This window comes from Rana temporaria, chromosome 1 (genome assembly GCF_905171775.1).
Source record: "Rana temporaria chromosome 1, aRanTem1.1, whole genome shotgun sequence".
Taxonomy (NCBI): domain Eukaryota; kingdom Metazoa; phylum Chordata; class Amphibia; order Anura; family Ranidae; genus Rana; species Rana temporaria.
In genome coordinates, this window is record NC_053489.1 from 352,161,333 (window position 1) to 352,187,725 (window position 26,393).

The following is a 26,393-nucleotide window of genomic DNA, read 5'->3' on the forward strand; positions in this document are numbered from 1 at the left end:
AATGTATACTATGAGAAGATCACAGAGTGCAGTGAAATCAGAGTAAGCCGATTCAGTACAGGAAAGAGCCTGTACAACTGTACAAAACTGCAGGTAAGGCTGGAGTTCAACAACGTCGATCCAAAATAAATTTGCTCTTTATGTTATACGAGACACAACATACCATCAACAATTGCATAAGAAATGTAATACTTTACAAGTCCCCCCCCCCCCCCCCCCCCCACACAAAAACAAAGTTATCATTTTGAATAATGACATTATAATATAGACCTCCATTTGTGATCAGATATCTGTGAGCTTCAAGGTTAATATCAAACAGTCCTCCTGCCACAAACAGGTACATCTGTCTATAAAGCTACCAGGCCAATGACAAGCTCTGCAGGTGGCAGTAATTCAGTTCAGATCCTTGCAACCAAGAGCAGAACATTCCCCCAGGATAATGCATATTTTTTACGGTTCTGATATGTCTCATACAGCCATCTTTGCGGACCTGTCAGGTCTTCATTCAAAAGTGGGTGATGCAGCCTACTCTTGGTTTAGTCACTGTTGCATTTTGGCTGCCTTCTTCTTTTGTCTCAAGTGTTTCTTCTGCAGCTTCCTGCGCACCACAGCATCTTGTTTCTTCTGCATGGACTCTTGAATGTGCTCCTTGAATTTCTTTTTTTGCTTCTTAATCTTTTCAAGCTCTGCTTTTCTTTTTGCTTCCAGATCAGGATCCTTACATGGAGAAGGAGGAAAGCATTAGAAGAATATCATAAATAGACAACCCCCAATTCCAAATAAGTTAGGACGCTGTGTAAAATCTACATAATAAAACAAAATGCAATGATTTGCATACCTTATAAACCCAGATTGTATGCACAATAGAAAACATATCAAACGTTTAAAGTGAGAAAATTTACTAATTTTATGAAAACCAAAAATGAAAATTTTAGAAATTGAGGAGACAGGGCAACAAAAAGCTGGCAAAGTAAGTGATCCCAACAATGAAAAAGTGGAAGAAAACTTTGCAACCAAGTAGGTTAATTGGCAACACAGGTCGGTAACATTAAAGAGAATATTAGAGAGTCAGAGGAGGTGATTTACGAAAGGCAAATCCACTTGCACTACAAGCGCAAAATTACAAGTGCACTTGAAATTGCACTGAAAGTGGACTTGGAAGTGCAGTCGCTGTAAATCTGAGGGGAAGATCTGAAATGAGGGGAAGCTCTGCCGATTTTATTATCCAAACATGTGCAAGCTAAAATGCGTTTATTTTCCTTGCATGTCCCCCTCAGATCTACAGCGACTGTACTTCCAAGTGTACTTTCAGTGCAATTTCAAGTGCCCTTCGCACTTGTAGTGCAAAGTGGATTTGCCTTTCGTAAATAACCCCCAGAGTGTCTCAGAAGTAAAGATGGGCCAAACATTGTCGAATAACATTCCTCGTAAAAAAAACAAGGCCGAAATGCGATCTTGGATGCTCACGATTTTTAGGGCCTGGGGATAACACTGCATTAAAATCATATATATCCAAGCTTTAGAGCAGCATATGCTCCCATCCAGATTATGTCTTTTTGAGGGAAGGTCTTGCATATCTCAGCCGGCCAATGCTAAACCACATACTGCCTCTTATAAAACAGCATGGCTTCATAGTAGAAGAATCTGGATGCCTGCCTGCAGTCCAGACCTTTCACCAATTGTTATATTTTCCGTTTCAAGATGTGCCAAATATTTTCAAAGATGACCCAGGACTGTTGAGCAGTTAGAATCCTTTATCACGCTAGAACGCAACAATTTTCCTTTCCCAAAACTCCAGCAAATGTTCTCCTCAGTGGGGGGGGGGGTTGTTCGCCATAGTAAACATGGCCCTGTTCCCAACTTTTTTGAGATGTGTTGCTACGATCAATTTCAAAATTACCTTTTTTTGTGGTACATTTTCTTATGTAAATAAAATGATGGATTTGCAATTCATTGCATTATGGTGTTAAATGTATGTTTTACTCAGCGTCCTAACTTTTGGGGAATTCAGGTTGTGTAAATCAAATCAATCTATTACTGCTCAGAATTTTAATATAAAAAACAAAAACCGGAGCAGCACTATAAACACATAAAATCAATCAACAAGTGTCCATATACTACAAATGTGACGGAAGCCCATCAACCCTCATGCAATTGTCCGTGATAAGTCTGATTGCAATAGCATGAGAGTTAATGAGAACCTGTCACATAGTATATGGGCACATACTGTATGCGTTAATTATTTAGGCTTTTTTTTTGCGCCACAGTTTTTTGGTTTTATGCAATAACAGTGTATTTTAGGCTAACACTGGAACTTTGCGTAGCAGCTGGGTCACATATATATTTGATTTTATTCACATATAAGTTTTTATTTGTAGCGTGTTCTATTTTTGGTTTGTTTGCAGAATTTGTATACGATTCTGTGACATACATACATTTTAGAACTCAGGCAACCATCATACAAATGTGTGTGTACATGAGTACATTACAAATATATGGAGGCATAATGCTCCCCCCCCCATGCTGCATCTGACTCCTGTCCAAGACTGAGAACCAAGCGATCAAAACTCTTGATCGCTCAGTTCTCAGAGCTCCATGAGCAGAGAGCCAGTGACTGTCAGTCACTGGCTCTCGGTTCTGCCCCCCTCCCCGCACTCACTGATGCGCTGGGCTGTGGAGGGGGGATGTCTCAATCTTTCAGCGGCTCACCGAATGGCTGAGCCAGGTGACGGTCCAGGGTTCTGGGTGGATCTCAGCTTTGTGACTTCAGCCCACTGACTGCTGAAAAAAGGGCACACGAGTGCAAAACGAACTTCAGTTGCGAGAAGTACAGCCAAACGAGCTTTGGTTGAACTATTGCCTTTGAAGTGGAAGTTCAGCCTAAAACTAAAATCTCTAAATCTACTTGCAGCCACAATATATATATACACATACACACACACACACACACACACACACACACACACACACATACATACACACATACACACACACATACACACACACATACACACACACACCTTTTCTGAAGCCACTCTGGTCCGGTGTTCAGGAGACAGCCAACAACTGCTCGAAAATGCCTAGGAAGTGATGTCACTCATAGTTACTATGGGGCTTCTGTTGTCTGCTGCCTCTTCTGCACACTCCCACATATAGAAGCTGCTGCTGACAGCTCGGTGTGGGACTGGAGCGGCTCCAGAAAAGGTATGTATAGCGATTTTTGCTTTAGAGGGCTAGATAGGTTAGTTTCAGATTGTGGCTGCAAGTAGATTTAGCAATTTTAGTCTTAGGCTGAACTTCTACTTTAAGACCCCTTTCACACAGGCATTTTTCAGGCGCATTTGTGCTAAAAATAGCACCTATAAAGCGGCTACCCTACAGTCTCAGTGTGAAAGCCCTCGGGCTTTCACACTGAGGCAATGCGCTGCAAAAAATCATGCAAGCAGCATCTTTGGAGCGGTGAAGGAGCGGTATATACGCCGCTCCCCCACCACTCCTGCCCATTGAAATGAATGGGCAGCGCCGCTTTGCGGGTGGTTTGAACCCTTAATCGGCCGCTGACGGGGGTTAAAAGCACCCTGCTAGTGGCCGAAAACCTCTGCAAAGATGACAATAAAGGTCAATACCATACTGGCTCCCCATCCCCTGCATATATGTCGGGAAATAGAGTGGATTCAATATTTTATTCCCTGACAGAAGGGATATATACAGTTGTGATCATAAGTTTACATACCCTGGCAGAATTTATGATTTCTTGATCATTTTTCTGTGAATATGAATAAAACTTTTTCACTCATGGTTAGTGTTTCGCTGAAGCCAATTATCAATCAACTGTGTTTACTCTTTGTAAAGTTAAATCGATTTTGGCCTGATAACATGCACACAAGTTGACACAAAGGGGTTTGAATGGCTATTAAAAAAGGTAACAATCCTCACCTTTGATCTGTCTGCTTGTAGTGTGTGTGTGTGTGTGTATGTGTGTATGTGTGTATGTGTGTATGTGTGTATATATATATATATATATATATATATATATATATATATATATATATATATATATATATATATATATATATATATATATATATATATATATATATATATAAAAATTACATATATATTACACACACACACACACACACATACACATACATATAAAAGGTCAATGAGTTGCTGGACTCCTGACGGACCCTTGCATCTTTCATCCAGTGCTGCAATGACGTGTCTGGATTCTGAGTCATGGGGAAAGCAAAATAATTGTCAAAGGATCTGCAGGAAAGGGTAGTTGAATTGTATAAAACAGGAAAGGGATATAAAAAGATATCGAAGGAATTGAGAATTCCAATCAGCAGTGTTCCAACTCCCATAAATAAATGAAAAATTAGGAGTTCTGTCTACCACGGTCAGGTAGACCAACTAAAATTTCAGCCACAACTGCCAGGAAAATTGTTTGGGGTGCAAAGAAAAACCCACAAATAACTTCAGGTGAAATACAGGACTCTCTGAAAACATGTAGTGTGGCTGTTTCAAGATGCACAATAAGGAGGCACTTGAAGAAAGATGGACGGAATGGTCAAGTCGCCAGAAGAAAGCCATTACTATACAAATGCCACAAAGTATCCCGCTTACAATTTGCCAAACAGCACAGAGACAAGCCTCAAACCTTCTGGCACAAAGTCATTTGGAGTGATGAGACCAAAATCAAGCTTTTGGCCACAACCATAAATGTTTGATTTGGAGAGGAGTCAACAAGGCCTATGATTAAAGGTACACCATATTCCTACTGTGAAACACGGAGGTGGATCGCTGATGTTTTGGGGATGTGTGAGCTACAAAGGCCCAGGAAATTTGGTCAAAATTAAATGACAAGATGAATGCAGTAGGTTATCAAAAAATACTGGAGGAACATTTGCACTCATCAGCCAGGAAGCTGCGCATGGGACGTACTTGGATATTCCAACATGACAATGATCCAAAACACAACGCCAAGTCGACCCGTCATTGGTTACAGCAGAATAAATGTGAAGGTTCTGGAGTGGCCATCTCAGTCTCCTGACCTCAATAACATTGAGCCACTCTGGGGAGATCTCAAAAATACAGTTCATGCAAGACAGCCCAAGAATTTACAAAAACCATGAGTGAAAGAAAAGTGTTTGTATTATTCTGCTAGGAACTGGGGAACTGTCACACACAGATCAAAGAAGCTCCGTGACAGCTTCTCTGATCTGTGTGTGACAGTTCCCCAACTACACCGACTGCCTATCCAGTGATTCAGCGCTTTCACTCAGATTTGGGGACTATATGATTATCTCATTTGAGAACTGCCAGCTCTATGATTGTCCCCTAGTTTGATGCATTGATCTGTGTGTGAAAGTTTTCAGCCACACTGTCTGTCAAGCCAGTGTATTAGCGCTTTCATTCAGATCAGTGCACCATATATTTACAACATCTGAGAATTGCCAACCCTTTTGTGTTTCTTAGTGGATATATTGTTTTAGTTTGCCCACTATATTCTTTTTTTAGTTGCCGTTTTATATGTTCACTTAATAATAATTATTTTTTTGGGGGGTTGCGCTACATTTTACACTTTTTATAATTTCTGTTTATTGCTGCCTATTCCAGCAATACCTATTTTGCAGCACCTATTCAGAGTTTTCTCTGTCCCAATATTTATTAAGTTTTTTTCACTCACCTTTGTTTTATAATTTCAAATTTTTACCACCGAATAGGTTGAGGTTAATTAGCAGGTGTTGCCCTGCTTAACCCAGTTTAACCCTTTATTATCACCTTGATTTTGTGGTTTATTTATAAGTACACCCTTTTTTGGGGAAGCGCAAATTCACCATTGCTTTACATACAGGACAGGGGCATTGAATTAAAATTCCCAGAGGTCCGGTCAGTAAAATTTTCTGACAGCAGCAGAGGTCCGAATATCATATTGGTACCCATGGCACATTTTTGCATTTGTGCCAAACCTTATGTTCCTGCAGCACAATGCGGCATGATTTTGGAAAAAAAGGTCAACTACTTCTTTCTCTGTGTTTATTGGGGGTAGTGAAGCCCATTAAAATGGGCTTATCTACCCGCAACGTGTGCATCTTATGCACATGCACAGATCTGAATCCATTCTTACATCAGCATCCTCTGTCCCCAATGCACATCACAGTCCCCTTCCCATCCCCTCTTGACGAGTGTCCTCAGGTCCCCATTTACATCATCCCCCTCCACGTCTTTCACAGTAGTGTTCTCACATTTCCTTGACATCAACCCCCCCATTACTCTCCTCAGTCGTCGTCGTCCCCCCCCCACATTACAATCCTCAGCCACTCCACATAACTATCCTCATTGCTCCACACATCACAGCCTCCCCCAATTTAATGTCCTCAGCCACCCCCCCCCCCCCTACATAGTACAGTCATCAGTCCCCCCCACATTACAGTCCTCAGCCCCCAACCTTTAGGATCTCAGCCCCCCACCACATTACAGTCCTCTCACAGTCCTCAGCCACCCCCTCCCCCAATTCACAGTCCTCAGCTCCCCTGACTTTAATGTCATCAGCCCCACATAACTGTCCTCAGCACACACATTCTCATGACTTTTCAGCCCGACACATTAGTGTCACTGTCCTCACTCCCTGTACCTTCTTCCCTTCCCTCGCTGTCTTACCTTACATAGAGCGGCCATCATTCTAGCAGCCAATCACCTGCTTGCTAACCTCAGGCAGCTCTGCCCTCTATCCAGAACTGTCCCACCCCCTGCTGTCGTCTGAGGATTACAGAGCAACCACAGGGGGAAGAAAGGTCTGCTAAATGGTGGTAGTGCAGCGGGCCACATGAGAGAGTGACGCAGTCAGCATTTGGCCTGCGGTCCGCCATTTCATTATGGCCGCTATAGGAGACACTTGTTTTTCTATTTGGCAAGTCTTTTGCACACTGCAAGCTTTAGTATATTTATATTATTTTTGTCTGTCTGGATTTAAAATGTACATTATGGTTGTTTTTGTAGTGTATTTGGATACGGCTACCTTTTTAATTTTTATTTGGAAATTCCCCTGTGCTGCTTCACTGGCCTGTCAAAGGTTGGGGCATTAAGATCACCTAGCTGTATTTCTTAACCACAGTAGAAAAACAGGTTACTAAGAAGGTTCTGTTTTTTAGAATTGGACGGACAGAAATACAGCTCTCATGTATGCATTTCATTCTTGCATTTACTGTAGCCGTCTGTGTGGAGTTCATCTTAAAGCCACCAGTTCTCATTGCCAAGTGGAAGGAAAATGATTAAACCAATTAGGACAACCCCATTTATTGCATTTTACCTTTCCTTCCAGAATGAGCTGCTTTCGTTTGTTGATCTCCTTCTTCTCATCAAAATCTGCACATTCCAGTTTCTACAATGAATAGAAAATACATTTTATTGTGTAGAGGCATGAAATGTACAAACGTCCTGCACTTCAGAGAACCCAAAAAATTCAAAGTGAACTGAAATTCTACTCACAATTTCACATTCTCTTCGGGTCACATTCACCTGAGTAAGGATTTGTAATACCTCCCTTTCTTTTACAGCAAACTCTCCCAGTTTATGATCTATTTAAAGACATTGGAAAACACAAACACATTAAGACATAGACATGAGAAGTATCCACCCAAAACACCTGTATCAAAATATATTTCCATTATTATTATTGCAAGAAAATTGGGATATTCACTATTTATTTAATACATGTTCCCATTCAGATAGAACAAAAAAAACAAACAAAAAACAATGGTTAAAAACTGTGGCTTACCTATTTACTTGCTTAAAAGAGCAAACTTTTTTAGTCAACCAACAGGCTATCAATGTCGGAGATGCAGAGTTTGTTCTCTTAATAGCTGTACCCATAGGAGGACCAATCAATTTTTGTCCACCAGTACACAAATTAGACATGATATTAAACCTTTTATCACATGTTCTTTAGTAGGCGTGGTCTTTTTACTTCAATGCCCCTGTGGGTTGCAGTACATGGGAGGACTAAATGCCCCCTACAGGTCAGATTAAATTAACACATTATGAATATAAAATCAGGTTCAAAAACCACTCGGTTTAAAACATTATCGTCTGGTGCATAATAGAGACCCTTCAAATACTTTATTTTTAGGCATCGACAAATTTAGCCCTAATTGGAGAGGAAGCTCCCTAGTAAGGAAAATTTCCAAGCTAGAGATGTCTTGGCCAAGACTTATGTGCCTTACGGTTTAAACATCGATGTAGATGTCAACGCCTTTGATAATTCATAGCCATTACTGTAAACTGGGTCTGAGTCACGCTCATAAGTTCATCAGTCTTTGTCTAGTTTTAACTATTGCCTATTTAAAATTAATTTTGTTATTAGAGTAATTTACTTATGTAAGATTTACATTAATCACTTATTGTTATAATTAGTCATAATTAATTTTAGATTATTCAAATAAATTTACACACATACACCATTTATTAATTATATTATATGTTCCTCTATAGTCAATATTGAGGATCCGTTTTATGAATTAATCATAAGGTTTAGTATACACGTTAATTTAATATATCAAGATTAACTAGTTAAGCCCCGAGCCTGTTTTTCAGATTCGGTGTTTACGAGACTAAAACATTTTTTTTTGCTATAAAATTACTTAAAACCCCCAAACATTATATATATTTTTTTCTAACACCCTAGAGAATAAAATGGCAGTCATTGCAATACCTTTTGTCACACCGTATTTGTGCAGCGGTCTTACAAGCGCACTTTTTTTTGAAAAAATTCACTTTAAGTTAAAAAAATAAGACAACAATAAATTTGGCCCAATTTTTTTACATATTGTGAAAGATAATGTTACGCCGAGTAAAATGATACCCAACATGTCACGCTTAAAAATTGCGCCCGCTCGTGGGATGGTGTCAAACTTTTACCCTTAAAAATCTCGATAGGCGACGTTTAAAAAATTCTACAGGTTGCATTTTTTGAGTTAGAGTAGTTATAGGGCTAGAATTATTGCTCTCGCTCTAACTATCGCGGCGATACCTCACTTGTGTGGTTTGAACACCGTTTTCATATGCGAGCGCTACTCGCGTATGCGTTCGCTTCTGCGCGCGAGCTCGACGGGGCGTTTACATTTTTTTTGGGGGTTTTCGGATTTATTTTTATTTATTTTACAATTTTTAACACTGAAATAAAAAAAAAAAAATTATCACTTTTATTCCTATTACAAGGAATGTAAACATCCCTTGTAATAGAAAAAAGCATGACAGGTCCTCTTAAATATGAGATCTCATATTTAGGCTTAAAAGCAAAAAAATTGAAACTGTCATTTTTTCAAATGACAAAAAAAAAAAAAATGTTTCTTTAAGACGCTGGGCGGAACTGACATTTTGACGTCACTTCCGCCCAGCAGAGCTATGGGGACGGGTGAAGGACATTTTTCCCTCACTCGCATCCCCAGTCAATAGCCGAGCGCACCCGATCGCCTCCCCGCCACCGATAACGGCGATCTCGTGGCGAATCCGCCGCTGAGACCGCCGTTATCGTTGACAGGACCGCCCACTGAAGAGATGAATATCTCGGTTGTGGCAGCAGCTGCTGCCGTTACCGAGATATCCATCTTTAAAGTGCCGACGTATAACGACGGTGGGCGGTCGGTAACTAGTTAACACCCGCCTGGGTGGTAATTTTATACCCCCTTTTCTTGGATGCCTATTTATTCACAAGCTATTTAGTTAATTTTTGCCTAACATTAGAATAATTGATAATGTTCACATATTATTAATTAATTCACTGATCTTATGTGTGTGTTCATTAATATACATTTTTGATTTTTTTCTCTTTTCTTATATACACACACGTTACTTTATTTAGTGGACATGCGATAGTCTTTGTCCTTGTTTAGTTTGCAATTAATCCCTATATTTTTTTTTGCCATCCGCTATCTTGGTCATAACAAGTGCGAGATGTACATTGGATTATGGGGTTTGCCATTAATTAATATGGCAGGTAAGGACTCATGTTCGGGACTCAGACTGAGGTTTGTTATCATTCATGTTCTCCTGATTGCCCATTCCTAATTTGAACAGCGTGAAAATGCAATCTCGAACGAGTTCCATTCAGTATTAGTACTGCCATCAGTCAAGATGGCGGCGACCTACTCACATCCGGACTCAAAACCGAGGCATGGTAGTATTTATTGTGGTGATTCAGCACGATACCCGTCCCTTATTGAAAATGTCTGATGACGAAACGCGTCTGAGGGGGGGGGGGTACATGCAGAAGTCACCACTTTCGCAAGACGGGAGTTTTGCATTGGAAGCCGGCAGGCTTTTTTACTATATACGTTGTTTTTATCGTCTTGCATGCAAGTGTATCCGTTTTTTTATAACATTAAATATCCCAATGGTATTACACTATTGGGCCCTTATTCCTTTTTGGGTACTTACCTAACGTATGAGCCCCACAAAGTTTTGTTTACCAGCGAGGAATCTATATCTATCCATCCATCCATTAGCCTGCAGCAGAGGTTGATTACATCCTGCCTACGTATATTGTCAATGCCTACAGCTGTTAATATCTGGTAAGGAGACATCCTTACCAGATATTATACATAGTGTGTATGTATAATATGCACACCTGTCCTTACAAATAAAACAAAAGCTCCTATTCAGGGCCTCTCGCCCACTTGCTGCGCTGACCAGGGGACTCACCTTAGGAGGAGACTGCCCAGCGCTGCCGTCCGCTCTCAGCACACAGCGTGTGAGAGAAAAAGAACCGTGAGGTAACTGTGCGGCATCTGCAGGGACCTATGTGCCAAATGGCGGCAAAATGCCGTGTTTAAACAGGAAAAGCCTCCTATCGCTTTTTAACAGTGAAAACCCCCTCACAGGAAAGCCCCATACAAAAAAAAAAAAAAACACAGGCCAGATAACAGTCCCCTCAGGAAGGCCCCCTCCCCCCTGACAGTGGCAATGTTAGCAAAGCATGCAAGGGAAAAGGAGCAGGGAAGGGAGGAGAAGAGGACCCCCGAACCCCAGGAATGCCCAGCCATACCAACCTACCGAAGCAGGAGGGACTGTACTTACCCGTCCGAGCGAGGACTCACTGACACATTCCTGACAAAACTACAACCGTAATGGAGGTAGCTGTCGGACCGGTCCACTGTGAGTGAGACAACACCACAGCCCAGTCATATGTGGACCTCGGAGCAAAGCTCACTGGCCACCCCAGGAGTCATGGGGTATGGCGTGGCAGACCCAGCCTCTTTGCAAAGGTGTGCCCACGCTTGCTGGTCGGACTGAGTAGACTACAAGGATCTATATTATCCAGCCTGTCTCTCAGCCGACAGTTGAAAGAAGATTCTTCAAGAAAAAGTAAAATAAAATAAAAATTCTCCTCAGGGCGCTGGGCCCAAAGGGAGCCATATGTCCTTCTCCTTGCTAGGCAGAACGAAACTGAGGCTGCATGCTGCATGCGGGGCTGTTAAACTCTGTTAATGTAACATGTATTTAATTATCTAACATGTTTCTGCCTAGTCCTCTCCTGTAAACAGGGAACATAACCCACTTGTCAAGATTTAAGGAGCTGTGTCCGTCCATGGACGATAAGAGAAATGCAGTTTTTAAATCAGGATTTAATTTATTAAGGGGAAAAAGCTGTCCAAACCTGCCTGGCCATATGTGAAAAAGTAATTGCCTGCCCACCTTGCTAAATCATGAATGAACTGTGATTAACCAAAATTTTTGGAAAGCAGAGTTAATTTCACTTGCCACACCCAGGCCTGATTACTGCTAGACATGTTGAATCAAGAAATCACTCAAGTAAAAGTGGTCGAACAAAGTGAAACACTTTAAGGCCTGGTTCACACCTTTTGCATTTTGTATGTAGAAACACACTTGAGTCCATTTAACATGGTTTCCATCTGTGCATTTCATGGAAAGGGCTAGGGACTTTTTTCTTGTTTTGTTTCCATAGAGGTCAATGGATCAAAAGCGTTCATTGAAAAATGCAAATGCATTATGCAACCTGAATAGGTGTGAACCAGGCCTAAAGGATCTAATAAAAGCAACACATCATGCTGCGATCTAAAGAAATTCAAGAATAGAGGAGAGACAAAGTAATTGATATGCATCAGCCTGGAAGGGGTTACAAAATAATTTCTAAGGCTATGAGACTTCAGCGAACTACAGTGAACCTTCCCAGGAGTGGCCAGCCTACCAAAATTCTTCCAAGACCACAACGATGACTCATCCAGGAGGTCATGAACAAACCTAGAACATCTAGAAGAACCGAAGGCCTAACTAAAAAGTCAGTGTTCATGATTCAACAATGGAAAAAAAATGGCAGCCATGGGAGAGTTCCAAGGTGAAAGCCACTGCTAACCAAAAAGAACACAAAAGGCTCATCTCACATTTGCCCAAAAAATATAAAAAAAATCTTGATTATCCTTTATGACTTATGGACAAATATTCTGTGGACTGGTGAGACAAAAGTTGAATATTTTGCAAGGGGTGCGTCCCGTTACACCTGGTGTAATACTAACACAGTATTTTGTAAAAAGAACATTATACCAACAGTCAAACATGGTGGGGGTAGTGTCATAGTATGGGGCTGCTTTGTAGCTTCAGGACCATGACAATTTGCCATAATTGATGGAACAATGAATTCTGCGCCCTACCAGAAAATCCTGAAGGAGAATGCCTGGCTATGAGTTTGACATCAAGCTCACTTGGGTTATAGAGCAGGACAATGATCTGAAACACACACACACACACGTGCAAGTCCACCTCTGCATGGCTCAAAAAAAAAAAAAAAATTAAAGTTTTGGAGTGGCCTAATCAAAGTCTGGACTTAAATTTAATTGAGATGCTGTGGCATGGCAGGCTGTTCATGTTCAAAAACTCCAACGTAGCTGAATTAAAACAATTTTGCAGGGGGCATGTCCTGGCTATGGAGGAGTGAGGACGTGCATCTCCTGAGCTCCGTCCCACCGCCGCACAGATCACAGCCTACGGGAGAATCTTACCCCATCCGCAGCCCAGAATGTCCCAGCGGAACCGGTCCACGTCCCAGCCGCCGAGACCGGACCGGACCAAGCAAGGGCAGCTCGATTTCTTCGCCGGGAGCAGCACACGCAGCCGCGAGGCTCCAAAGATGGCGGCGGCGACGAAGGCCTCAAAGACACCCAAGGCCTCGCTACACACCAGGTCGCAAGCACTGGAGGAATCCCCGATCCCGTCACCAGAATCGGTGAGTGACTCTCTCCCACGGGACTCCCCAGATTCCCCCAGGCTTAGGGGAGACGATCACGAGGCCCCCGATCCTATAGATGACCTGGAAGTCCGGCGCCATATTTTCTCCCTCCCCACTAAGGCAGACCTGGAACGGTTTGCTGACAGGGTAGAACGGGCCCTGAAAGAGGAGATAGCCCAGGTCAAGGCCGATACTGCACATTTAGGGGGGAGGCTGGAGACCCTGGAGCAAAAATTTGAGGAATCCCTACCGGTCATCTCCATGCTCAGAGACAAATGCACTGCCCAAGACCACCAAATAGAAGCCCTGCTGTGCCAGATTGACGATATGGAGAACCGCAGTCGCAGGGCCAATATTAGGGTCCGCGGCCTACCAGAAGCCACAGGTGCCAGGGACATTGTCCCAACCATGGAAGGAGTCTTCAAAGAAATCCTGGGCCTCCCGGCTACAGCCACTATTGAAATAGACCGGGCGCACAGGGCCCTGAAGCCCCCCTCCCAAGATGTAAATAACCCCAGAGACATTATATGTAAACTCCATAAATACACTTTAAAAGACCGCATCATGCAGAAAATGAGAGGAAAACCCTTCTTTGACTTTGATGGCGCCCACCTAGCCTTTTACCAAGACATTTCCAGACGCACTCCTATGCAGCGCAGAGCATTGCGCCCCCTGCTGACAGCTCTCCAGGATGCGGGCCTGACATATCGCTGGGGGTTCCCCTTTTACCTGCAAGCTACTAAAGAGGGCAGGACTGTGACACTTCGCACCAAGGATGACCTCCCAAACTTTTTAGACTCCCTCGGCTTGGATCCGGTGGACTTCCCTGACTGGAGAGGCTGGACAGACCAGCCGACGCTAAACCTGCCACAGCCCCAACCATGGCAATCATCCTCTCGCAGGAATCGCAGAAGAGACGGCAACCGCCGCCCATCGGATCTCCCAATGGACCCGTCCTTTTGAAACGACAACCGGTGTTGCTGCACAATGCTACTACAACTCAAGCTGCTACCATAGGAGCAATTCCCCTGACTGTTGAGCTGAAGATTTCACCGCTGCCCTGGCCCTAGGGCCATATACGCTTTAATTTTGATCTGTTCCCCCCCATTTTTACACTTTGCCACTTTTATCCACCCCCCCCCCCCCAATTTGCTTCTATAACCAGATGTGCCCCCTTTCTTACTGAGGGTTATTGAACATGACTCTGCCCACTGCTATGACCCGGAACAGGAATGTGGAGCTCGACTCACCCAGAGGGAACGGACAGTTCTTCCCCATGCGAACATACCCTCCCTGGTTCTCCCCCCCTCCACACTACACTAGATGAGGTGGGCGGAGCTGGGAGTATTCCCGTCCCATCCCCAGGTTGGCTCACGTATCCCCAGTAGGCCACCCTTCTTAGGGTGATGGTCCCAGTTGGGACCTCAGGTTGTACTCCGGGAACCTCCCCCCACATAGGGGACGAGGCCCTGGACGAGACCTTTAGTTTGGAATGTGTATGTGGTGGCAAAGGCCACTGCGATGTACAAATTGTCTACCTGTTACTTACCTTTTGTGTTTTCCTCCCCCCTCACCCCCTACTCTCTGCTCTTGACTCTACTCTTGCTCTCTCTAGACCACCTATGCCAGGTATGCCACACTGCTGGACCACCTCGCCGGGCTCGACATCAACTCGTGGACCCCCGATCTCTCCCATGACATCTTTAAAGGTAAGCACATACAATGTTAGGGGGCTTTGTTCCCCCCACAAACGCAGTAAGCTGTGGTGGGAACTAAAGCGTTTAAAAACACAAGTGCTCTTCCTGCAGGAGACACACTTCACGCCCCAATCCCTTCCCAGACTACCTACCCACCTCTTTAACCAATGGTTCCTTAGCAATTCACCAACACCCAAATCTAGAGGGACAGCCATAGCAATTCACAAATCATGCCCCTTCTTGGCCCTAGGGAGTGAAATAGATCCTCGGGGCAGATATGCGTTTCTTAAAGGTAGCATCGCAGGCCAGATGTACACGTTTGCAACGATCTATGCCCCAAACACAGACCAACTCACTTTTCTTGACTCAACTCTGGACCGACTGACAGATTTCAGGGAAGGCCGACTGGTCCTAGGAGGAGACTTCAACATCAGCCCTGACCCCCTTTTGGACACTTCCCACGCAAAGACCACACACTCTTACGCATTTCTTAGACGCTTTCGGAAAACACTCCAGTCCCACCTATTGGTAGATTGCTGGCGTACGCTACACCCGACGGGTCGCGACTTCAGTTACTACTCCACAGTACACGACGTATACACCCGGATAGACCACATATACGTGGACCTCAGGACGCTAGACCTACTTCAGACAGACCGCGGCCATTGGCAACATATCCATATCGGATCACGCTCCGGTCACCGTTGCCTTAGATTTGCCGGCAGGTTTGAACAAAGCTTGGACATGGCGGTTAAATGACAACTTATTGGATGACCCGGTCGCGGTGAAGGGAGTGTCGGACACATTGTCACACTACTTTGCCGATAATTCGGTGGACGGGCTGGAGGACGGTCTGGTGTGGGAGGCCCACAAGGCGGTGGTTCGGGGGGAACTGATTTCACAGGGGGCGAGGCTCAAGCGAGAAAGAGGTGCGGACTTTCTCAGGGTACATACTGCCCTGGGAAGGGCTGAACTACAACACAAGGCGAACGGCACCCCAGAGGCCCTAAAGGAACTGACGGAACTAAGGGAGCTTTTCTTACGCCTCCTTGACCGTCAAACCCGTAAACAATTCCGGTACGTGGCCCACAAATATTACGAACATGGGAACAAATGTGGACGGATGCTGGCACGAGCAATTAAAAAACAAAATGCTACATCTCACGTCCAGAAACTACGCTCCCCCTTGGGTGAATTAGTGGTCCACTCTTCCAAAATAGCCTCAGGATTTAGGGACTATTACACAGGTCTTTACAATTTAAACCCTGACATACCCCCCAACACACAAGACGTCAGACGACAGACGATCCGGAAATACCTTGACTCGGCTAACCTCCCCCCACTCACTGACGATCAGACTGCGACATTGGAACTCACTATCACCGTTAAAGAAATTGGGACCACAGTGGGGTCCTTGCCCAACGGGAAGAGCCCAGGCCCAGACGGGTTCACTAAACCGTACTATACGACTTTCCTTTCCCACCTGGCATTGCCCATGTGTAAGTATTTTAATTCCCTGGCAGAGGGTAGGAATATCCCCTCCGAAGCCTTACTGGCGCACATAACGGTTATTCCGAAAGAGGGCAAGGATCCCACTGTCCCCCAGAGCTATCGCCCCATTTCCCTTCTCAATTTAGACATTAAACTGCTAGCAAAAAATTTGGCAAACAGGCTTAAACATCTTCTGCCCAACATCATACACCCTGACCAAACAGGCTTTATAGTTGGCCGAGAGGCCAGAGACAATTCCCTCAGGGCGGTCCAACTCATCCACTGGGCCCGAACTTGCCCAGACCCCACGCCTTATATTATCCTGTCAACTGACGCCGAAAAGGCCTTCGACCGCGTGGACTGGCCGTACATGACGGAGGTCCTGCGGTCGATCAGCCTAGGCCCGCGCACACTGACCACGATCCTGGCGTTATACTCCACACCCTGTGCCCAAGTCAAAGTTAATGGCACCTTATCCACTAGATTTCCCATCAGAAATGGCACGCGGCAGGGGTGCCCATTGTCACCCCTCCTGTTTGCCTTGGTCCTGGAACCCTTACTCCGGACCATTCGAGCTAACCCAGACATCAAAGGCCTTCAGATAGGTAACACGGAACATAAGCTTTCTGCATACGCAGATGATGTCCTGTTTCATCTATCAAACCCGCTGATATCATTGCCCAACCTAATGAAAGAGCTGAAGCTATTTGGGACCTTGTCCAACTTCAAAATCAATTTGACGAAGTCAGAGATTCTTCCCATCAACCTCCCTGCACATGTAGCCAGTGGTCTCCGGACCTCCTTCCCCTTCACCTGGGCCACGACATCCCTGCGATACTTGGGTATACAACTGACAGATACATTTGACACCTTGTACGCTGCTAACTATACCCCATTATTGACGACGGTTAAAAATGACCTACAACGCTGGACGCGTACGGCTTTCACCTGGCTGGGTCGGGTTAATATTATCAAGATGACTGTACTGCCCCGCATCCTTTTTTACTTACAAATGCTCCCGATCCCCCTGCCCAAGCAATTTTTCGACCGCATCTCTAGCATGATGATCGCTTTCATCTGGAACGCACATAAATCTAGAATAGCGCTCAGAATACTGCGACGCTCAAAACGCACGGGAGGTCTAGGGGTTCCCGACGTTAAACAATACTACCGAGCAATAGCTCTGCAAAGGATCCTGAACTGGCACTTCCATACCCACACCAAGGTCTGGGTGCCTCTTGAGAAAAGCCTGGCGGGCAGGAATTTATCCTACGCACCACGGCTGTCGCGGGAACACAGGGGGCTGTCCGACACAACTTCGCCTCTGACGACCCATGTTCTAAACGTCTGGGACAAGGCCAATACCGAGTTCGGCTTGGCCCCCCCGGTGTCCCCGCTGGCCCCCCTGGGAGGTTTCCGATGGTTTCCCCCAGGCGAACAAATGTCCTTCTTTGACTCATGGGTGGATGATGGGAACGCCAGCTGTGGGAAACTCATGAGGGACGGTAAACTTCAGAGCTACGAAACACTCCCGGTAGGCAGATAGGGCTCCCGTATGAACTTCTGGAAATATGGACAGATACACCACTTTTTCGAGATTCATGGTCGCACTATTAGAGACCCCCTGACACTCACCCCCTTTGAACGGTTGTTCACAGAGGACGCTCCTATTACGCACATGGTATCGGAACTACACCGACTCCTCACTTCCACTGCAGCACAAGTGAGACCCGCTTATGTTAGGCGATGGGAGTCTGATCTGGGAACGACGTTCACAGGGCCACAGCTTGATCACCTATACCAACTAACCCACTCGTCTTCCATTGACTCAAGGACGCAGGAGACGAACTTTAAACTTCTGTCCCGGTGGTACAGAGTGCCAACAGACCTGGCAAATATTTATACCTCTACGTCGCCACTATGCTGGCGAGGCTGCGGACTTAGAGGCACACTACTCCACATCTGGTGGGACTGCCCCTTGATCAAACCCTTCTGGAAGGACATACGGGAGCAAATTAAAGTAGTGACTGGACTGGAGATCCCTTTATCCCCGAAACACTTCCTGCTACATGTCCCCACGATCCCCATTCAGCAATACAAAAAAAATGTGCTGCCTCATCTGCTTAATGCAGCAAGGCGCCTTGTGCCACTTCACTGGAAAACATCCAGGATCCCTACGAGGGAAGACTGGATCACGGGGGTGACTGTGGTTAAGGAAGCAGAGGACTGGATAGCGACCTGTCGCGACACACGAGATAGATACGCTACCATATGGGCCCCCTGGTCGGACTATACCTCAGACCCCACTTTTGTCCCGTCAAGTTTGGACACTGCCCTACTAGAACTGTCAGACCCTTCCCTTAAAGCCCGCAGGTTGGCAAGTGCACAGGACAACCCCCTAACCACGTGAATCCGGCTATGCCCAGCGGCCGGAGAGAACCAACGGAGATTGATCACTATGGCACCGAGCCCGGCGAGGGGTAACTTGCAGCCTTTTGGACGCCTGAAGGTAAACCTGGTCTGTCCTTCTTTCTCCCCTCCCTCTCTCTTTCTATTTCTTCCCCTCTCTTTTCCTCCCCTTGTTTCCCTTCTCACCCAATCCCTATTCCCTATTTACAACTGTTGATTCACATATTCTGTTGCTGATTGCACTCTCAACCAAGGAGCCACTCAAGGAGCCGAGGGTAAGGCTGATTTTTCAGACACTGGTGACTATGGGGCCGTCCCCAAGTATTGAGGGGACACTGGTGGCCTCGAGTCTAACTCCAGGACCTCATGTGGGGTGCCCGGGGCGGGCGAGTTGTAGCAGGGAGAGGTTTGTTGGAGGCCCTATGCCCCCCCCCCTGTTCGGCTCGCGGGTTAGGGCCCCCACTGATGTAGCGACCCGCGTGGACGGACACCAGACTCGCCTCGGTGGGGCGGGGCCGTTCACGGGGATTGCTGTAGCCTTGCCCTCGGGGAACGGCTGGCGTTACGGCTGGACCCTATATTACAACCCAGAAATTAACACCCTCCTTGGTTGACACCATGTTATGGGATGCCCGTTGGCGCCCGCACGTCCTATTACATTATATGTTTCTGTTTTGTATGTTTAACAGACCCCTCCGGGGCCTTGAAGCCTGCGAGACCCTGCGAGGTCGCTAGTACTGCCTACCGACAACTTTCTGTTAAACATGTGTATGTCATGTGTATTTCTTTGGTTGAAAAAACTAATAAACTTGATTATACAAAAAAAAACAATTTTGCAAAGAAGAGTGGGCCAAATTTCCTCTACAGCAATGTAAACGACTCATTGCCAGTTATTGCTTGATTGCAATTGTTGCCACCAGAGGTAGGGACAAACATTTTTTAGGTTTAGAGGGCCAGGCAGGATTGGACAGATTTTTTCCGCATTAATAAATTAAATAATTGAAAAACTGCATTTTGTATTTACTCGGGTTATCTTTGTGGAATATGATCTGAATCATTAAAGTGTGATGCATGCAAAACACAAACACACACACGCAGGAAGGGGGCAAATACTTTTTCACAGCACTGTATGCACCCTGGGACCTCTGTGGGATTTATTATAGGCTTTAGACAATACCTAAAAGGTAATTTTACCTTTACAGAAAATCTGTAAGGTGAACTTACACTGACAAAAACCATAGCTTGACACAAATAGGTTATATCCTGCCAAGATGGAAACAAATAAAATGATAGTTGTGCTGTCCTGCATTCCACCTTATTTATTTTTCTTTTGCTATACAACTTGGCCCACATTCCCACTTGAGGGTGTGTACATGGACGATTTTGAGGCAGGCTTTTGTGCAGTTTTGGTATTTTGTCGCTTATTTTTTGGGAGTAAAGTGCTGTACAGGAGCTTCTTTGCGGCAGGATCACGTGTTTTTGGGCCATTAAACTTGGATGGGAACCTTTGCTGTGCATAACACACATTTTTGCATAAGATACTATGGTAGTCAATGGGAACAACAAGTCCCCATTTGGCTTCCAAAAGTAGCTCATGTTCAGCTTTAGGTGAATGAATGCTCAACTGGTAAACAAGGAGCATATAAAAAGCATGGGATTAGGCTTGTTGAGAGTTTTGAAGCTTTGAGCTCAAAGCTACAAAATGCTCAGATGTGAACAGGGGCTAAAGCCAATATTATAACAAACATTTCCTAAGCAACCAGCAACTTACTGATTTGTTCTTCTATCGCATGCACCAGATGAATATCATACTGTGTCACCAGAGTAATTGCCGTGCCTTTGCGACCTATGATAAAAAAACATTTAGCAGTCAGTCAGATGGCAATATTTACAATACCAAGGTTGTTACCAATTCTAGCTTTTTTTTTTGTCAGATATCCATTCTCAGAGGAAGATTGACCAGAAATTATACGTCACGTCTAAGAAAGCACAAAATTTACATTTTATTTGCTTATGGCGCTGTTCAAAGTAGAGGTGCAAAACATATCCCCGTATCCCAAAAAACATGAGGTGCATGCTTGTCCCACTACCAATCCAGAGGGTTAGCAAATGGAGAAAGGATCGTGGCTACTCCCAACTAGCCCAGGTAGTACACACGATCGGTCAATCCGATGAGAACAGTCTGATGGACCGTTTTCATCAGACCAAACCGATCGTGTGTAGACCCCATCGGTTAAAAAATTAGAAACTTGTTAAAAATCCACGCATGCTCAGAATCAAGTCGACGCATGCTTGGAAGCATTGAACTTTTTTTCAGCACGCTGTTGTGTTTTACGTCACCGCGTTCTGACACGATCGTTTTTTTAACTGATGATGTGTAGGCACGACTGACCATCAGTCAGCTTCATCGGTTAACTGATGGAAAAATCCATCAGACCGTTCTCATCGGATTGACCGATCATGTGTTCAGGGCATTATAGGCTTTTCCTTCATTTTGACTCAGTGCTCCGACCAGTAACACTACACTATACTATAAGTAGTACCAGAACACTCTACTTGCTATCCTAGGCCGACAATGCTCCTTCACTGTACTGCATCTATGAAACAGCAGCATTGTTACCCTAAACTGCTCTCCTGATTTCAACTACAAACATAGGGAGGAGTGTTCTGAAGTCCAGAAGAGAACCTGCAAAGCTGAAAACATGATTAGAGATTTCAGTTCACTACAAAGGAAGTTACAAGCTTATTGTTCTCTACAGGACCAACACGAATTGTTCTGTATTTGTTGAAAATGCTCTTAGCTGGAAAAAAAAAAATATTATTATATTAATAATACTACCTCATGCACACTGGAGTTTTTTTTTTTTTTTTTTTACAGCAGCCGTTTTTGGTTGTAGACTTTTTTTTTCTACAGTCAATAAACTCTCCATCATATTATCCTATGTGTCCATGCACAAATAGGCTGTTATCAGCAGTTTTGGGCAGTGGCGTTTTTGATCAGTGTAAAAAAAAACAAAAAAAAACAAACACACAACTTGTGGGTTCTGAACGTTCAACTGTAAAAACGCTCCAAAGCTGGTAAACGTTGATAAATGCTCAAAAACCCAGGAAGAGGAAGAAAGAAGAAAGAAGAAAAAAAAGAAACGCGGAAAAATGCTAAGGGACATAACTAACCACTAATGAAGTGTTTCTCATGTCCAGCTGGGCTGTTGCATAGTGTAGAAAAGAATAGTAAAAGTTCTGTGAATAAAGGAGGTAGACTGAAGAAGCAGGCGAGCGGTGCAATTGTTTCACACCTGTACAGGCAAATGTTTACAACTACAGAGATGGAAGATCAGCACTGCAGGGAGGACCCTGAGCGACTATTACAGTCAAGTTATGTCCCCGTTACTGTATAGCAAACAAAAAGGACAAAATAAATAAAACACATTTACAAAAACTTCAGGTTTAAGTCAAAATTATCAAAAAAGGAAAGTGTCAATTGCCTTACTGTTTACCTTTTTTTTTTTTTCATCCCCAGACAATGCAAAATACTCCCATGGCTGGCAGGAGCATGTAGCATGTGTTATGTGCATTGTCGTCATCACCAATGCTGCAATCAGCAAAGCTCACACTCCCTACCGATTGCCGTTTACCCCAATCGAGTGATGGTTTGTCAAAATATTCCTGGCTGTGCAGGTTTTCTACCCTCATTTTTTTTTGCCATGAAGATTTAGGCTGCCCATAGATGAATCAAAATTTGGGGGTTCAGGCAAATTTAAATCCATGACCATTCCTGCTCAACAGAAGTTGATCTAGCAATTGACTTCTGTTGAACAAAACTTTTGGAAAAATTTTGATCAGGGACACAGCGGCTAGGATTCCTCTATCCACCTCCCTTGTATGGATGGGGAAGGGGAATACATCCCTCCCCCCCATCAGCAGTGAACAGTTTCATGTCACTAGAAGTGAAAATAAATCACCCCTATAAATGTGAAAAGATAAAAGTTTATTTTAAAACATGGGGCAATTCAGCTTACCGACATCTAACAAAAATAAAAAGAGCCTGTAGGGATTTCTCCTTCCCATACTGTAGGTTGTGGCTGATCTCCATACCTGCTCTTGCTGTTCTTCCTACACGGTGGATGTAGCTCTTTGGAAGGCCTGGGGTGTTGTGGTTGATCACTACCTGGACGGTGGGGATGTCCAAGCCCCTGGAAAATGTAAAAGATTAATGATCTGTATGATCTTTGCAAGCTTCACAGACAAACAAATAAAATAAAGAAAGGATTGCTATAGCTCAATTGTGAGAAAACATGGTAAACACAGCAGGTAAAAGTAGTAGTAAACACGTCACCATTTTTCTAGGTTTTTAAAAAGATGCTATTGACACATGCCAGTAATAACCCATACAATCCATACATACAAAGAAAACAAAAACAAATACATTCAGAAATTAAGTTATGTGTAATAAAATGGAATGACACAGTGAGGCCCCTTTCACATTGAGGAGTTTTTCAGGCGGTACAACGCTAAAAATAGCGCTGCTATCCCGCCTGAAAAACTCCTTCACTGCAGACTCAATGTGAAAGCCCGAGGGCTTTCACAGTGAGGCGATGCGCTGGCGGGAGACAAAAAAATCTCCTGTCAGCAGCATCTTTGGAGCGGTGAGAGGAGCGGCATGTATACCGCTCCTTCCCATTGAAAACAATGGGAAACCGCGGCAATACCGCCCGTAATGTGCCTCTATAGGAGGCGCATTGCGGGCGGTATTAACCCTTTATCGGCCGCTAGCGGGGGTTAATACCACACCGCTAGCGGCTGATTCCCGGCGGTATATCGCCGCTATTTTTAGCGGCGATATACCGCCACCGCGGCTACAGGTCCAATGTGAAAGGGGCCTGAAAAAGTATTGAAAACGCTAACTGAAATTGTATTTAGTACTTCGTACATCATCCTTTGTTGGCAATGAGATGACAGCCTCAAGATGCCTTCTGTATACAGAAACTAGTCCCATGCATTGCTGAGGTGTGATTTTGGCCCATTCTTCCACACAGTCTTCAAACCTTGAAGGTTCAGTAAGCCTCTTCTATAAACTCTGATCTTTAGTTCTTTCCATAGATTTTCTATTGGATTCAAGTCAGATGATTGGCTGGGCCATTCTAGCAGCTTTATTTTCTTCTTTTCAAACCAATTTCTTTGCCTTTGTGTTTGGGATCATTGTCTTTCTGAAATGTCCACCCTCGTTTTTATCTTCATCCTCCTTGTAGATGACCGCAGATTTTTTTTATCATCAAAAGTATCTTGGTACATTTTGCCATTCATCCTTCCTTCAATTCAATTAAGTTTTTCTAGTACTGTATGCTGAAAACAGCCCCACACCATGATGATCCCACCTCCAAACTTCACTTATCGTATGAGGGCGTTTTTGGGGTGCAGTGCCATTTGACCTCCAAACATGGTGTGTATTATAGGTTTCAAAGAGTTCAATTTCGGTGTCATCTGAGAATATTATATTCTCCCAGCATTTCACAGGCTTGTCTAAATGTTATGCATCAAACTTTAAAACAAGCTTCAACGTGCTTTTTCTTCTGCAATGTAGTCTTGCGTGGTGAGCGTGCATGCTGGTCATGGCGGTGCATTCCTTATTGTTCTCTTTGAAACAATTGTACCTGATAATTCCAGGTCTTTCTGAAGCTCTCCACAAGTAGTCCTTGGCTCTTGGACAACTCTTCTGATAATGCTTTTCACTCCTCTGTCAGAAAACTTGCAAGTAACAAGTGATTGTGGCTGGTTTATAGTAAACATTAAGGGCCAGATCCACAGTGAGAGTACGCCGGCGTATCTACTGATACGCCGGCGTACTTTCAAATTTCCTGCGTCGTATCTTTAGTTTGAATCCTCAAACCAAGATACGACGGCATCTGGGTTTGATCCGACAGGCGTACGGCTTCGTACACCTTCAGGTCGTAGATGCAATACTTTGGCATCCGCTGGGTGGAGTTTGCGTCGTTTTCCGCGTTGGGTATGCAAATTAGCTATTTTCAACGATCCACGAACGTACGAGCGGCCTTTGCATTCTCTTACGTCATCTCTAGTTGGCTTTTTCCGGCGTATAGTTAGATTTGCCATGTTAAGTATGGCCGTCGTTCCCGCGTCAAAATTTAAATTTATTTCTTTTGCGCAAGTCGTCCGTGAATCGGAATGTACGCAAGTCCCGTCCAAGTTAAAAAAATTACGTCCTAGCGACGTCATTTAGCGCAATGCACGCCGGGAAATTTCGGGACGGCGCATGCGCAGTTCATTCGGCGCGGGGACGCGCTTCATTTAAATGAAACCCGCCCCCTAATCGCCGATTTGAATTCCGCCGCCAGAGATACACTACGCCACGGTAACTTACGGCGCAAATTCTTTGAGGATTCAAAGCAGCCAAAAGTAAGTTACAGCGGCGTAGCGCATCTCACATACGCTGCGCCGATCTATTTGTATGTGGATCTGGCCCTATGTTCTTTCCACTTCCGGATTGTCCCCCCCACCAACAGTGCTCACTGGAACATTCAGAAGTTTAGAAATCATTCTGGAACCAATGGCATCAATATGGTTTTGCAACAATAAGGTTGTGAAGGTCTTGAGAGCTCTTTGCTTTTACCCATCGTGACATTTTTCTTGTGCGACACCTTGGTAAGACACCTTTTTATAGACTGAACCATCTGATATTAATTTGTACTGACAAGGGACAGAGTTGCTTTCTAATTACCGATATAAGCTGGTGTCTTGGCTTTCCATGCCTTTTTGCAACTGCCTTTCTTCATGTGTTCAACGCCTTTTTCCTGTGTCATTCAATTTCATTACACACAACTTAATTTCTGAATTTATTTTGTATGTATAGATTGCATGGGTTGTTAACGTGGTGAAAATGTCATGCCAATAGCACCTTTAGAAATAGATTTACATTGAAAAAATGGTGGATGTATTCAATACTTATTTTACCCTCTGTAAGTTGCCGATTTACCCTGCTGGGGCTTTAATTTCGGTTCTACAGAGGATGCTATATAAAAAAAAAATTCTACTTTTCCTGTGTCCACTTGGATTTTCCTCCCACAAGTGTGTCTATGTCAGTGCTATATAAACATGTGAAATACAGACATTTCACTGGTTACACCAAAAACATGCAAGGGACTTTCATATGCAATATGTAATTTTGTTTACCTGGCAGCCACATCTGTTGCAATAAGAATCTTAAAAACACTTGATTTGAACTTTGCAAGTGCAGCAAATCTCTGTTTCTACAAAAAGAAAAAAGACAAACATTTACTACTGGACCATATTTGTATAGCTACGATCACATTAATATAGCCAGGGCCTTTTTTCTTTTTTTGACAGACTATATATATCTGTATGCGTTTTGATTTAGAGGAGCACAGTGTGCCTATAATAAAAGCCAAACTACACATTCTGCAGGATTTATTTCCTTTTCAAAAAACCTGGGGATGGAATATGTTCTCTCTCTGTCCCCAGAAATTACTCACGATTACAGCGCCAAGCTTATAGCCAAACACTGGCTTCTCAAT

At 44.1% G+C, this 26,393-nt stretch overlaps 1 protein-coding gene across 1 annotated transcript in view; it reads right to left on the reverse strand.

Annotated features, from left to right (window-relative positions):
- Window positions 1-219: 219 nt before the first annotated feature.
- DDX49 (DEAD-box helicase 49) overlaps window positions 220-26,393 on the reverse strand; it is a 54,255-nt gene continuing 28,081 nt past the window's right edge. The window contains exons 8-13 of the mRNA XM_040320910.1: window positions 26,032-26,108; window positions 22,939-23,036; window positions 20,615-20,689; window positions 7,495-7,583; window positions 7,316-7,387; window positions 220-717 (exon numbers count right to left, since the gene is read on the reverse strand). Of these exons, the coding sequence (XP_040176844.1) occupies window positions 541-717; window positions 7,316-7,387; window positions 7,495-7,583; window positions 20,615-20,689; window positions 22,939-23,036; window positions 26,032-26,108 (588 nt within the window). The 3' untranslated portion in view covers window positions 220-540. The remainder of the gene's footprint in view (window positions 718-7,315; window positions 7,388-7,494; window positions 7,584-20,614; window positions 20,690-22,938; window positions 23,037-26,031; window positions 26,109-26,393) is intronic.